Below are 16,046 nucleotides of genomic sequence, written 5' to 3'. Positions count from 1 at the left end.
CTTTACATAAATTACTACATTGCAGTTCATATGGAGTTCCTTTTTGCTGGAATCTCTGCTGTTACACACTGATCAGCAGACTCAGTGCCACAAAAGCAACATCACACACATTCATCTCTCCCTAAAAGTGGACAGCCAGCACTTTTTATAGCAGCACCTGGCCCAGCCCTTAGTTGGCAGAAATAATTTCTCTCAAAAGTCACACAAGCTCTTGTTTAAATGTATAAAACAACAACAACAACAACAACAACAACAACAAAAGCTTATCAAGTTATAGTTAATTCAAGTAGCAAATCAGTCAGGTTTGTGCTTGCCTTGCCCGAATGTGGTATGTTTGCAGGATTTTTATTTGCTCAGCATCTGCACAGGAGAAAGCAGTCGCTGCTGCCTTTATCTTGGCACACACTCTCAACGCTAATGTTTATGTTTTATCTGATCTACTCACTCAACACCAAATATATAACATTAAAAATTATCCCTTTCTAACGTAATGTCAAAATGTACTGGAGCTTTCGCTGTTTCGCAAGCTTTTTAATTCCGGATACTGCATTGAGCATCATAGCGAGCTCTGTACACTTCTCTAACCAGATCCGCAGTCCACTTTTCCTAAAACAGCCCTAAAGCGCATTCACTCTCTCCCGGCATAACAATAAACACTTACACTGTTCTAAGTTTCTTACCTTTATCTCCTTTATCCATGTCGTGCTGTGTTTTGGAGGAATCTCTTGGTCTCCTGTGGTTGCCGTTGCGGGATGCGTCTTCTCGGAAAGGGCAGAGACAGAGTGCCGTACCTCGCTGTAGTCTAGAAGCAGAGAGCAGTCGTTACAAAGCGCAATTGATGAATGAGTATAAAAGAGTTTGTATCCCGGACACACAGGGCGGGAGTGCACTGTACTTGTGCAGGTTTGTGTGTTTAACAAAGAGGAAGAGAGAGAAGGAGAGGGAGAGGGAGAGAGAGAGTATTGAATTGCCTTCGATGGATGTGTTTACTTATTTTTGTAGCGAAGAGTCTTTGCTTATGTGCTTTGAGAGAAGATGCTTCTGGTAATAACTCCCTTGTACGACTGAATTTAACCAAGCATATGAATAAGTAAGATATTCATAATCCGAATATTTCTACTCTGAAAAAGTAAGACATTCAGAGTTCAGAATTTAAGATTTGGCAATTCATGTATTGGATGTTAAGTTGGCATTTGTATTCAGTTTAGTCACATAACTCAGTTTTAGCTGCAACACCTAAATAATGACATTGTTTATTCAGAATAATTGTGATATTTGCTTCCTGTAAATTTGACTAATTATGCTTATTTGTACTGTAATATAGCACAACTTATATCAATAGATAACTACCCGAAATACCCAGGCAAGAAAGAAATACTGACAATTGAATCCAAGGAATATATAGAGGTTGCACACACAACCCTGCACAATATGTTGTGCCTACTCTATTCACTGTACATTCATATTTTCTCTTTCAGAATGCTCCAACTGTAATGGCCTCATTGATCAAACCATGAAGAAAGGCAGCATCAGCAGTGTACAGGGACAGGGGAATAACGGCTTATGTTACATCTGCTGTTAAAAAAAGAACTAGATACTGCTATAAGATTTTCAGTTCAATGTTCTGTTCTGATATGAGAGGTGCGGAGTCATTTCAAATACAAAGGTCAATTTTAATGACCTCTCAAACACTTTTTTTCAAGATCATTGGGTACATAATGCTTCCATAGTGAGTAACATGTAAACAGGTTACAGTAGATGTGTCTATTTGTGCGGCAGATGAAATCATTTATTAACAGAAACTTGGCTGTTACGGTTATGTGGAAAGGTACAGGCTGGGATATTATGTCACAGAATACGCTGACTCAGCGTGTATATGGAGTCCACTGTATCTGCGAATAGCTGTATCTGCGAATAGCAGTATGAAACAAGCACAGTACAAAGGAGAGAATGTGGCAGTATCCTGTGGTGATGAATGCGAGGCAAAACTATCATTCATTTTTAAATCAGTCAGTTATTTTATAAGTCTTTGCACCCTGAATTCATCTGTGGTGCATTTAGTGCCAAGTTTAATGGAAAAGGCCAAAATGAACTTTTTGCTACACAATATAGTTTGACCAAGATGGCGGCGCGTACACATCGCGTGGCTCAGTGTCTCTCCAGTTTCTGCAAATTTGCAGTATTTTACCTGCTCATCTCGGGTCTGTTCATACCGAACAGTAGTGCCTTTACATCGTACACCCGACAGGCAGGCCCGGTTCCAGAACTTAATCACTGAGGGTGCTTCCTAAATTAATGAGGGTGCTCTAAACTTATACCCACCCACAGGCGACATTAGGGGGTAGGAGGGGGGATGACGCGATAAATACAAGACTCATTGTGTAGTTTAGAAAGCTTTATTGATTATTATAACGGAATTTTGTGAGATCTATAAATTCAGTGCTTTTAGTGATGATAATAAAGGGACACCTACACTTTCCAGACTACAGTCCATTCAGAATTTGTATGAAACTGTCTTTTTTCGGACACATACACGCTGCCATGTTTAGGGAATTACATCTGAATATTTATGCTGGATTCATTCTCGAAATAGCAGTGACTAACACAGTGATATCAAAGTAATGTACGGGGCAAAAATATAAATGTGAAAGCAGCCTCAGGGATTTAATTCTGGAGCCGGTCTACCACTGATGTCGCGCGTCCTGAGCCAGATTTTAAAATCAAAATACTTAAAGTCCCCCTGAAATCAAAATTAAAGTTTTTCGGCTTTTAGTATGAATATATCAGCCTTAAGGTTATAAGCTAGTGTGCTTCAAAACAAAGACAAAATTCGCGTTTACAAGATATAGGCATTCAAAACTTACAGTCTCGTCACTTCCGCCAATATGAATCAAGGATTTTGATGATATCACCGTGCACTTCAGTTTTTCATCAAACGTTCTGTCCAATCAAATGCTCTCTAGAGTCCGTAGTGTCCCGCCCATAGATATATATACATATATATGTATATATATCTATGGTCCCGCCCCCTACACAGAGACGCAATAACCCGGAGCAGATCAAATGCGCTCATATGTATTAAACTACACAGCCTCAGCATGATTATGATCACTATTTCGTTTTAGCAAGAGTTTCATATTGAATCTGTGGGGTGATTTATTAGTCTGTGGCTGTCATAAGCTTACAAATGCAGCTTTACGGAGCTCAACGGCTCTGGCCCGAGCAGATATAAGTGGAACGCTATTGGCTGTTCAAAATTAGTGGGCGGAGCTGGGCGATATGTTTTTGTTTCAGTTTAAAGTATGTCACCACATAGAATTACGCTGTGTGTTTCAAGGCACTTCAGTGGACCTTTAAGTTTGGTATGTAATGGCAAATTGATTATAATTAGTTTCGTTTTATTTTTAATTAAGTTAATTTAGAAAAAACGTTTAGAGCATATTTGTTCGTAAATATAAGTTGTTGTTGTTTTTTTCATTGTATTTTTATTATTTTTAACGAACAGCGCCCAGCGGTAGACTGTCTGTTTGATCAGTTTGCCTACTCAAATCATCATGATTTGCCTAAAATCTATAGATATAAAATAGTTCAAGTATAAAACAATGTTAGTTTAAACGTTAAACCTATATAAATGTGCGGTATTTAGGCGCATATCCAATCAACCCGTTCTCATCAATTTGCGTATAAATAACACGACTTTACACTTTCCAGTTGCGTGTAATACATACGCCAAAGTCCAATTTCGCGTGCATATGATACGCCAATCCTTCCCATTAACTTCTGTGGAGAGCAGATGCGTACAAATAGCACGCAGCATCTTCTACGGCAGTGACGTCACCTGCGAGGCTCGGTTTGCCCCGTTCACTAGATGCATATACACCTTCAAACAGGTAAGAAAGGCAACAAATTATCTTTTCTTTTGTAATGAGATCATTATTTTAATTGTTTCGCTGCTTCTGCGTCTCTGTACGTGGGGTCATGTGTTAAAATGGAAGCGTGTGCTTTTAAATTAGAACAGTCGGCTGCTGCGTTAGCACAGCTGCTAATATTAGCCTAAGCTAACTTCTAATTGTTGCTGTTTTGAAATAGATAAATAAATAAAACCGTTTTAATTATATTCACGTGGCTAATGACAGCTTTACAGATCAACCAAACCAGTGTCACGTGATAAGCGCGATCATGTAAAAGTCCGCACATTTACCATAGTTTTACCATAGTAACTGTTGCTTGACCATATTTTGTGTAGCCAATGCACAAGTCACATCGTTTACCATGGTTTTACCTCATTAACCATAGTTTTACTGTGGTATTTGTTGTTAAAGCCCAACATTTACCATGGTTTTACCACTGTAAGCATAGTTTTACTGTGGTATTTGTTTCTTAAAGCACAACAACCACAACATTTACCATGGTTTTACCTCAGTAACCATATTTTTACTGTTGTATTTGTTTTTAAAGCCAACATTTACCATGGTTTTACAACTGTCAGCATAGTTTTACTGTGGTATTTGTTTTTAAAAGCACAACAACCACAACATTTACCATGTTTTTACCACTGTAAGCATAGTTTTACTGTGGTATTTGTTTCTTAAAGCACAACAACCACAACATTTACCATGGTTTTACCTCAGTAACCATATTTTTACTGTTGTATTTGTTTTTAAAGCCAACATTTACCATGGTTTTACAACTGTCAGCATAGTTTTACTGTGGTATTTGTTTTTAAAAGCACAACAACCACAACATTTACCATGTTTTTACCACTGTAAGCATAGTTTTACTGTGGTATTTGTTCTTAAAGCACAACAACCACAACATTTACCATGGTTTTACCTCTGTAACCATATTTTTACTGTTGTATTTGTTTTTAAAGCCAACATTTACCATGGTTTTACAACTGTCAGCATAGTTTACTGTGGTATTTGTAGTTAAAGCACAATAACCACAACATTTACCATGGTTTTACCTCAGTAACCATAGTTTTACTGTGGTATTTGTTTTTAAAGCACAATAAACACAACACTTACCGTAGTTTTACCTCAATAACCATAGTTTTACTGTGGTATTTGTAGTTGAAGCACAACAACCACAACGTTTACCATGGTTTTACCTCAGTAACCATAGTTTTACTGTGGTATTTGTTTTTAAAGCACAATAAACACAACACTTACCGTAGTTTTACCTCAATAACCATAGTTTTACTGTGGTATTTGTAGTTGAAGCACAACAACCACAACATTTACCATGGTTTTACCTCAGTAACCATAGTTTTACTGTGGTATTTGTTTTTAAAGCACAATAAACACAACACTTACCGTAGTTTTACCTCAATAACCATAGTTTTACTGTGGTATTTGTAGTTGAAGCACAACAACCACAACATTTACCATGGTTTTACCTCAGTAACCATAGTTTTACTGTGGTATTTGTTTTTAAAGCACAATAAACACAACACTTACCGTAGTTTTACCTCAATAACCATAGTTTTACTGTGGTATTTGTAGTTGAAGCACAACAACCACAACGTTTACCATGGTTTTACCACTGTAAGCATAGTTTTACCATTAACTGTGATTTTACGGTATACTATTTATAAAGCACAGTAATTACAATGCTTGCCACCTTTTATACTTTTTTTGTTATTATTTAATTATATAAATGAATTTTATAATTATTGTGAATTATTGTAAATATTGTAATTTAATATTTTTCTGTCTTGCAGTTACATCAGATCATTTACTCCAGCAGCTCTTTAAAGAAAACAACTCTTGTAAATGCCATCACTTGTTCCTATTTTTCTGAAATGTAATCAATAATTAATTTACACATAGTTTTGCTCTCTCTCTTTCTGTGGTCCATTATGACATTTTCATAATCTCATAATTTTGACCAATTCTGTCAGAAAGCTGCTAGAATTAACAGGGAACTTCAACTCAAAGCTCCCAGTGCTGATCTTGAAGAAGTTATCAAGGAGTCTGAACAAATCATTCAATGATTCAATCTTTCTCAGTAACGTTGAAGACATTTAGCTATAACTGATTTGATGTAATGCACACATCCTTATTTAATCTGTTGATAATAACTTTCCTTACAGTCGTTCCTCTTAAATATTTTGGTTCCAGATTATTTTTAGCACATTGTCTCAACATGTATATATTTCTCTTTGTTTCAGCTGAAAGGGAAGACCAAAGGACGCCAGTCATGGGATCTGAATTGGGCCATATTGTGCATTTATGGAAAAGACCAAAGGCAAACATTTCAAAAAGGTATGTCAATGTCAGTCTGAGCATCTTGACTGAACTGTAGCATCTAGCATCTACACCAACAGACGATTACATTCTGTTTAATGTTATACATACTGCACTTACAGTATGCTGTTGTCTGCCATTGTTTTCAATGTGTTTGTTGTTCATCATGTGATCACATCTTTCTTTCTGTCTTGCAGTCATTCTTCATCAGCTCTCCACAATATCAGCCCTTCCAAAAGCTTCCACTCTTTCTCTATCATCTGCTCACAGTACTTTTATTGCCGTCTTCCAGTTTTTGCATGTATACTTATTTTTTTAATTTCTCCTCTACAGTCAACACTCACTCCCATGACTGACTTGTCACGTGACAAATCAGATCTTCAGTTAATTTGGCCAAATCAGATCACTTGAAGCTGTTCACATCTAGAGCAAGAACTACAATGATAAGTATTTTAACCTTTTATTTTTCATACTGAAATAAAATAACATTCTGCTTATTATAAGCATGTGCTGCAGTTATGTTGTCTTCATATACATGCTCAGACTATTCACAGTATGGTGGATTTTGATTGGCTGTCAATGTTTTTATTTTTCTTCATCTGGAAAAATTTGTTCTGGAAGAGATTCCAACCATATTGTTTCTCTGTGTCAAATAGCTGCGGTGTGGACTCATCCTTGGTGTGAAGAGGCCTTTAAACTGCCTTCAACTAAATCGTCAGCAGGTAATCATATTTAAAGAATTCATATTAGCTTGCTATTAAAGAAAAAAATTCTAATGCTGCTTTCCTCTCACTCTGTTAAGTTTGCAGACAAAATTCTTCAAAATGTTTCTTCCTCTTATTCCTTTACTTCCTCACTTACACATTATTTTGTGCTCTGTTTTAAGGTAGAAACTGAGAGTTTGCATGATGGTGTTTTCTCAGACTCTGAATCTTATGTGTACAGATGAACTCAGGAGTCTGCAGGGAACTTGAGCTTGAAGTATATAATTATAACTGCTTATTTTGTGTTTAAACAACAATAATTAAACATGGGGTCAATAAATATTTTCTTGTTTTACAGCTGGAGACCAAAAACGCATAGAAAATCAGTCACAGCAAGCCAGTCAAACCAGTCCTGATGAATGAGGAAAGAACATGGTCTTCTTGTGCCCAAATAGAAAAGGCAGATTTCCACTGGTATGTATGTAATCAAGCAATGTAGTTATATGCATTTGATGTTGATCTCTCAAAAGATAACATTATTGTTTTTCACAAACACATCTTTTTTTCGAGCTCCTAGAATTAGCAAATCAACTGTGGCATCATATCTGGAATTTGGGCGGGAAATGACAGAATATGGTGAGTACTGACACCAGCACCTGTAATCACCAACACTATTTCTCTGTTGACTTATTTATTTGTCTGTTTGTTTGAAGGAGGATGAAGCCAGTTGATGAAGAGATTAATTCAACGGCCATCAGGTATCTGCTGTGAAGACTGCATTGGTGGACAGCTCTACTGTGACCGCTCAGATGTTGCGGCGCAAAAAAGTAAACTTTACAACTGAACAACAAGAGTTGTGGAGGGATTCTTTTGGCCCATACCTCCAACAAGAATCAATGGTAAGTCCAATGCAAAAACTATAAATTCTAATTCTGTATATTGTTTAATGATTTACAACATTCTATACATGTTTTGTCCATCCAGGACATCTAGATCAGGTGGTGTGTGAGGAAAGCACAGAGGACCATCAGAGACTCCAGCCAACTGCATGGATCGCTCTCATTGTTACCATCAGGCAGAAGTTATTGCAGAACCTACACCAGCAGACTGCAAGACAAATTCTTTCCACAGACTGAACTGAACTCGTACCAGTAACACCACACACCACATCATGTACTGCACTCTAACAGTTACACTGTCTGGACTCTGACTCACTGTTATTCTGCACCCTGACATTCTGTTTGCACTAATTCATACCATTCTTATCATTATTTGTATCATTGTTTTCATTTTGTGCTCACTATAGCATACTTTTTCACCATATATTGTTCTCTGCATGTACTGAATCCTTTATTTATATATATATACATATACTGTGTATGTAATATTTTTCATCCATACTGTACTGCTGCAGTTTGCACAAATAATTTCACTTGTACACATGTGATTATGGTATTGTGACAATAAAGTGATTTGAACTGGTCATTTCTTTTGTTCATCACTTGTACTGTAGTGTGCTGGATAACAACTGCAAATTGTTTATGACATGGAAGAAGTTTATGGATAAACAAGTAAGAAGAAGAAAACCAGGAGAGCTCAGATGATGAGCAGGAAACTTAATGTGATTCTATGATGCTCAAGAAATTTGACCCATGACATAACCCATTTTTATTTCTCTTGAATATCATTTGTCTTTATAATCCACTTTAGTTGTCTTTATGATGTATTCTCCAGTAAAGTATTGCACATGATGTTGGAATAAAAAAGTATGGTGAGTATTCTGTATTAGGGATGGTGTTTGGTGAAAACACCATTTAATTTTGTAAACAATACACCTAACCATCATGAGTGTTTTAATTAAGGCATGAACATTTGGTCATATTAAAGACATTCAGTTACCTGAAGGCAAGGCTGAAAGATGAATTAGAAGAGACTGCATGGACCATATTGCTACAGACACTTCATGCACAACTGAGGGTGATGGACCAGGGAAAGATCAATACTCAATACATAGATGTGAATCTAATCCTGTATTATAAGCAAGATGTGCATGCACGTTACTGATGTTTCACACCAGAGAAAGAATAAATTAGGTGTTTTACATTATGATTGTTTGCATTGCATGAATTGTATCTCCTGGGCAAGGATGAGCTTCAAGCCTGCCAAGCCCAGGTCTCTGGTCCTAAAGAAGGGTAAAGTGTCCGACCGTTTCCGCTTTGCCCTGGGAGAGACCATGATTCCATCTGTGAATGAAAACCAGTCAAGAACCTAAGATCTTTGATAGCTCCCTGAAGGACTCAGCTGCTGCCATAAAACAAACTAAGTGCGACCTGACCACCTGGCTCACAGCGATTGACAGATCTGGCCTTCCCGGAAAATTCAAAGCCTGGATCTACCAGCATGGAGTCCTGCCAAGAATACTCTGGCCCCTGTTAGTCTACGAGGTACCAACATCAACAGTCGAGGCCCTAGAAATGTCGATAAGCCAGTTCCTCAGGAGATGGCTGGGGCTCCCTCGGTCCTTGAGCAGCATTGCCCTGTACGGCCTTTCCACCAAGATGCATCTTCCTTTGAGTGGACTAACAGTGTCCAAGTGCCACCAGAAGGTGTATTCAAATCCATATGGCTTTTGCACCATAAATACACACTGTCTGTACCTTGTCTTACTGAAAGACACATTGAAAGTGTGTGATAGTACAATGAAGGATCACAATATGTATTGTTTTGTTTTTTACATTTGTGTCTTCATTTAGCATCATCACTGAATTCTTGCTCCTGATCTAATGAAATCAGTGGAGCCCCTTTCAAATGGGAACTGTCTAATTCTTATACTAAAATAACCATGACTTGCAACTTACATATTGACAAGTTGCTGAAAAGACAATCTCAAAAATGTGACTCAGCACAGTGTGTTGTCAATGAGGAGAAGAGATTTGTGCACATTTTAACTGCCCTTCCATCTCCAGGGGCCCAGTAGTGCCCTGGAAGAGCAAAATAAAATAACATTTCAAATGGCTTTAAATCAGTGTCTTATTATGATGACAAAGAGAAAACTGGCAGGACAAGTACTTTTGCTATGTTAACTGCATAATGTTTTAAAATGTATATAGAAAGGTGGTATAAAGGTGTTTTAAAAAGTGGTCTAGGTAAAATAGCAAATTTCAGCCTGCCTCTTGAATATGCCATAGATGTTTGCACAATGAACATGTTTAGATAAGCTTTGTTAAAAAAAGATTGTATTTTGTCCGATTTCATAATTTAACATTCTAAACTACATTACCCAGAAGCCTCTGCCATTCTATCGATGGAACGCGAAAAAGATGGCGCTGTTATTTGTAGTTTAAAGAAGATATGCTTAGGGTTAGGGTTAGAATCTCTGTAAAGTGGCGATTACTCACAACATAGCAACACTGTATTGTTAACTGAGGGTATTATAGACGTAATAATAATTGCAAAACGGACTTTGCAACATCAAGCGTTTTTTTATTTTTTATTTAGTTTAAAAGATAGTCCAATTACAGCGAGTTCTACGAGTGCCACGGGAACTTTCAAAACCAAGGGCATCCCAGCTGAGCAGAGGCATCAAACTTACTTGTCCATATATGGTCATTTATGACAGGATCTTGGGTTCTTGTGGGGAATGGACAGATAATCAGTTGAATGTTCATATAAATCAAAATGTAAAATAAATATATAATAATTAGTTAAACATGAAGTATTTTTCTACTATTCAATTTGGTTTTTGTAACATTTACAGCGTATTTATAGTGGTTAAATAAACAGTTAATCATTTCTGTTTCCTGGAAATTGTCCTTCTTAGATCTGCCAGTTTAACTATAGGAATAATAATAATAAATCATGAAATCACACATTTTGTAGTTATTTCCCAATGTTTATTGATATGTCAAACCTTTCCCAGATATACAGTCATTATGAAAAAAATTAAAAACAAAAACCTGCTGATTATAAAATTGTACAACACTCAAAAATAAAAGAGAATTTGTTTACAGAACATGTTACAAGATGCCAAATAATATTCAAGGCTCCAGCTGAAAATATATTTTCTTCCCTTTAACAAAAAATTAGGCAAAAATTATTAAGAACAATACTTCAATATTTTACAATTATTACCTCATATGATATATATATATATATATATATATGTTTCCTTTCATCATTGTTTGCTTCTATTGTGACTAAACGCAAGACAAATGAATGATTAATAATCATAATTTTTATAGTAAGTTGTTAGTGGTAGTTATAAATCACTATATATTGACAGGAGTGCCAACAGTAGAGATGGGAGTGAGTGTTGACTGTAGAGGAGAAATAAAAAAAATATATATAATAATAATAATAATAATAATAATAATAATAATAATAATAATAATAATAATAATAATAATAATAATAATAAGTAGACACATAAAAACTGGAAGACGGCAGTTAAGTACTGAGAGCAGATGTGCCACATGAGAGAAAGCGATGTGGAAGCTGTTGGAAGGGCTGATATTTCTGGAGAGCTGATGAAGAAGGACTTAGTAGTCTGTGAGAAATCCTGCAAGACAGGAAGAAAGAATTAATCACGATGAACAATTTTTCAAAAACAGATGGCAGACAACAGCATACTGTAAGTGCAGCATGTATAACAGTAAACAGAATGTTATCGTCTGTTGGTGTAGATGCTGAAATAGTTATTATCATAGTTCTTGTTCATGGTGTGACCAGCTTTAAGTTTAAGATATCATGTACTGCTAGACAGTGGCAATTTGTAAAAATTCATAAAGAAAGAACAAAATGGACCTAATATAAACTTTATGAAACAAACACTCTGACTACTTTCAATGGCAAAATTAGCATGAGAGTGCAGGCAATGGCCAGTGACAAAAGTACAAGTGAAAGTTGTAGAGTTTTACATAACTAGGCTTGTACAAGATGATATAAATTTGCTGATATGCTGTTAATATTATGAATGAGTTCAACATGACTCTTTGTTGGTTGTTCTTTCTAATAGGGCTGTCGAGCAAGCTGTGCAAAATGTAACTGCACTACAGTTCAGTCAAGATGCTCAGACTGACATTGACATACCTTTTTGAAATGTTTGCCTTTGGTCTTTTCCATAAATGCACAATATGGCCCAATTCAGATCCCATGACTGGCGTCCTTTGGTCTTCCCTTTCAGCTGAAACAAAGATAAATATATACATGTTGAGACAATGTGCTAAAAATAATCTGGAACCAAAATATTTAAGAGGAACGACTGTAAGGAAAGTTATTATCAACAGATTAAATAAGGATGTGTGCATTACATCAAATCAGTTATAGCTAAATGTCTTCAACGTTACTGAGAAAGATTGAATCATTGAATGATTTGTTCAGACTCCTTGATAACTTCTTCAAGATCAGCACTGGGAGCTTTGAGTTGAAGTTCCCTGTTAATTCTAGCAGCTTTCTGACAGAATTGGTCAAAATTATGAGATTATGAAAATGTCATAATGGACCACAGAAAAAGAGAGAGCAAAACTATGTGTAAATTAATTATTGATTACATTTCAGAAAAATAGGAACAAGTGATGGCATTTACAAGAGTTGTTTTCTTTAAAGAGCTGCTGGAGTAAATGATCTGATGTAACTGCAAGACAGAAAAATATTAAATTACAATATTTACAATAATTCACAATAATTATAAAATTCATTTATATAATTAAATAATAATAAAAAAAGTATAAAAGGTGGCAAGCATTGTAATTACTGTGCTTTATAAATAGTATACCGTAAAATCACAGTTAATGGTAAAACTATGCTTACAGTGGTAAAACCATGGTAAACGTTGTGGTTGTTGTGCTTCAACTACAAATACCACAGTAAAACTATGGTTATTGAGGTAAAACTACGGTAAGTGTTGTGTTTATTGTGCTTTAAAAACAAATACCACAGTAAAACTATGGTTACTGAGGTAAAACCATGGTAAATGTTGTGGTTGTTGTGCTTCAACTACAAATACCACAGTAAAACTATGGTTATTGAGGTAAAACTACGGTAAGTGTTGTGTTTATTGTGCTTTAAAAACAAATACCACAGTAAAACTATGGTTACTGAGGTAAAACCATGGTAAACGTTGTGGTTGTTGTGCTTCAACTACAAATACCACAGTAAAACTATGGTTATTGAGGTAAAACTACGGTAAGTGTTGTGTTTATTGTGCTTTAAAAACAAATACCACAGTAAAACTATGGTTACTGAGGTAAAACCATGGTAAATGTTGTGGTTATTGTGCTTTAACTACAAATACCACAGTAAACTATGCTGACAGTTGTAAAACCATGGTAAATGTTGGCTTTAAAAACAAATACAACAGTAAAAATATGGTTACAGAGGTAAAACCATGGTAAATGTTGTGGTTGTTGTGCTTTAAGAACAAATACCACAGTAAAACTATGCTTACAGTGGTAAAAACATGGTAAATGTTGTGGTTGTTGTGCTTTTAAAAACAAATACCACAGTAAAACTATGCTGACAGTTGTAAAACCATGGTAAATGTTGGCTTTAAAAACAAATACAACAGTAAAAATATGGTTACTGAGGTAAAACCATGGTAAATGTTGTGGTTGTTGTGCTTTAAGAAACAAATACCACAGTAAAACTATGCTTACAGTGGTAAAAACATGGTAAATGTTGTGGTTGTTGTGCTTTTAAAAACAAATACCACAGTAAAACTATGCTGACAGTTGTAAAACCATGGTAAATGTTGGCTTTAAAAACAAATACAACAGTAAAAATATGGTTACTGAGGTAAAACCATGGTAAATGTTGTGGTTGTTGTGCTTTAAGAAACAAATACCACAGTAAAACTATGCTTACAGTGGTAAAACCATGGTAAATGTTGGGCTTTAACAACAAATACCACAGTAAAACTATGGTTAATGAGGTAAAACCATGGTAAACGATGTGACTTGTGCATTGGCTACACAAAATATGGTCAAGCAACAGTTACTATGGTAAAACTATGGTAAATGTGCGGACTTTTACATGATCGCGCTTATCACGTGACACTGGTTTGGTTGATCTGTAAAGCTGTCATTAGCCACGTGAATATAATTAAAACGGTTTTATTTATTTATCTATTTCAAAACAGCAACAATTAGAAGTTAGCTTAGGCTAATATTAGCAGCTGTGCTAACGCAGCAGCCGACTGTTCTAATTTAAAAGCACACGCTTCCATTTTAACACATGACCCCACGTACAGAGACGCAGAAGCAGTGAAACAATTAAAATAATGATCTCATTACAAAAGAAAAGATAATTTGTTGCCTTTCTTACCTGTTTGAAGGTGTATATGCATCTAGTGAACGGGGCAAACCGAGCCTCGCAGGTGACGTCACTGCCGTAGAAGATGCTGCGTGCTATTTGTACGCATCTGCTCTCCACAGAAGTTAATGGGAAGGATTGGCGTATCATATGCACGCGAAATTGGACTTTGGCGTATGTATTACACGCAACTGGAAAGTGTAAAGTCGTGTTATTTATACGCAAATTGATGAGAACGGGTTGATACAAACTTGTGTAACCAAGTACTTCTGCGCAAAAGGCTGTACGACGTGCGCGTTCCAGTAAAATATACAGGCGCGCGGGTATGGATAGCCTATCTGCGTGCATCTTACAATAAACTGCGTTGCTTTTAGAAGCGTCAATTCAGTTGTTGCATATAGTATAATGTCTTTATTTCGGGATTATCAAAGTAAATTATAACTCAAACTTGAGATTTTACTGGGGCACAGCAGATTTTCACTGAGGCACGTGCCCCAGTAAAAAGGGTCTAGCAACGCACACACCTGCCCTGAAGCGGCTTCATAACTGCATCCATGTCTGCGCGTCTCATTTGATGTGGTAATTTAACAGAAGTTGAAGACTCGTTCTCGCCCCCTACATTGCAATTCAACTAGATATACGTCATCCGCGCTAAAATATCAAAGTGAAAGTCATCATATCTTGCGTAGTTTAGACCCAGCTCCCAACCCAACTTTGAGAATAGATTAACGGCGATATTTTTTTTATCGCGCGATATGAGTCTCACGTTAACGCAGCACGTTAACGCCGATAACGGCCCACCACTAATATATATATATATATATAAAAAGTTATAATTTATCTGGCAACCATATTTAAAATTAATGAGGCTGCTAAAACATTATAACCACCATAGAATATAAAGCACTCCAATAAAAAAAAGCACGCAAGTATAGTTTTCTGATGCAGTTTAATTTATTTCTTATTATTATTTCAGATCAATTCATATATTTAGTAGGGCTTTACACAAAGTTTTGTAAATTAGGCCCCAAGAGAGATCAACCATTATGAATAAAAAAATTATTGGTTTAGTACATCAACCAATTCATAAGAACTTTGTCTAAGTGTACCAGTAGTTTCCTATTAATGAACAATTTGTCCAGGTCAATTTTAAGTTAAGTGTTCTCTCATGTCACATTTGTGTTGTAGCAAACAAGGATAAACATGACCCAAGTACAGAATGGCTTTTGAAATTTTCTCATCAACTCACCAAATATGCCTTGACTGGTTTTTCAGGGTCTTCATTCAAGTAGATGCACAGAGACTTGATGACACAGGCTTCTCTGGTACGGAATGTACAGTGTCATCCTGTAGGGTGGAGACAAGATTAAATCAACTTCAGCGGCGGCACAGCTTAAGAGTACTGAACGTGTTACTGTCTGTGTAGAATGTAACAGGTGAACTCTACACACATGGGTTTTAAGTCCTGCCCATGTCTTCAATGTGCATGCATCATTTAAATATATAGTAGTCAACAAAAAAGTTAATTAAAAGTTGTCCTTAGGTCAAAAACCCACCCTTAACACCAAACCTGTCCCTTACCTTACCCATATCCCACATTAATACAGTTTTGTTAAAAAGGTTTTAATCCACTTCAAATGTTGACTACTGTACACAAACATAATGACTGCTGCTTCCAAAGCAATGTTTAGTTTATAATGCTTAAGTAATTTGTACCAGCAACTCTCCTTTGCAACACTTCCTGCACTGCCACATACACGTCACTGAAAGAGAAAGAAAAGTTCAG

The 16,046-nt window shown here is 36.1% G+C and overlaps 1 protein-coding gene and 2 long non-coding RNA genes across 6 annotated transcripts in view; 1 reads left to right on the top strand and 2 right to left on the bottom strand.

Annotated features, from left to right (window-relative positions):
* Positions 1 to 788, bottom strand: part of fgf12a (fibroblast growth factor 12a) — a 224,192-nt gene extending 223,404 nt beyond the window's left edge. The window contains exon 1 of the mRNA XM_073848457.1: positions 681 to 788. Coding sequence (XP_073704558.1) covers positions 681 to 699 — 19 coding nt within the window. The 5' untranslated portion in view covers positions 700 to 788. The remainder of the gene's footprint in view (positions 1 to 680) is intronic.
* Positions 789 to 5,667: 4,879 nt separating this feature from the next.
* LOC141344866 (uncharacterized) lies at positions 5,668 to 9,055 on the top strand. 3 transcript variants are annotated; one of them, XR_012356854.1, is made up of 9 exons: positions 5,668 to 5,770; positions 6,173 to 6,266; positions 6,582 to 6,695; positions 6,905 to 6,970; positions 7,135 to 7,229; positions 7,311 to 7,426; positions 7,523 to 7,588; positions 7,666 to 7,851; positions 7,937 to 9,055. It is a non-coding gene; the product is annotated as an uncharacterized lncRNA (long non-coding RNA). The 3 variants fall into 3 exon arrangements; XR_012356855.1 differs by having other exon boundaries at positions 6,582 to 6,970; positions 7,530 to 7,588; XR_012356853.1 differs by having other exon boundaries at positions 6,582 to 6,970.
* A 2,066-nt stretch (positions 9,056 to 11,121) lies between these two features.
* On the bottom strand, positions 11,122 to 14,643 carry LOC141343506 (uncharacterized). Of its 2 annotated transcripts, none has more exons than XR_012356768.1 (3): positions 14,273 to 14,643; positions 12,041 to 12,134; positions 11,122 to 11,510 (listed from the first exon to the last, which is right to left on the bottom strand). It is a non-coding gene; the product is annotated as an uncharacterized lncRNA (long non-coding RNA). The 2 variants fall into 2 exon arrangements; XR_012356769.1 differs by lacking the exon at positions 14,273 to 14,643 and adding an exon at positions 12,537 to 13,228.
* Between the last annotated feature and the right edge of the window lie 1,403 nt (positions 14,644 to 16,046).

This window comes from Garra rufa, chromosome 10, assembly GCF_049309525.1.
Source record: "Garra rufa chromosome 10, GarRuf1.0, whole genome shotgun sequence".
Lineage (NCBI taxonomy): Eukaryota > Metazoa > Chordata > Actinopteri > Cypriniformes > Cyprinidae > Garra > Garra rufa.
The sequence above is the reverse complement of the archived record's forward strand: the minus strand, read 5'-3'. Positions and strand labels throughout refer to the sequence as shown.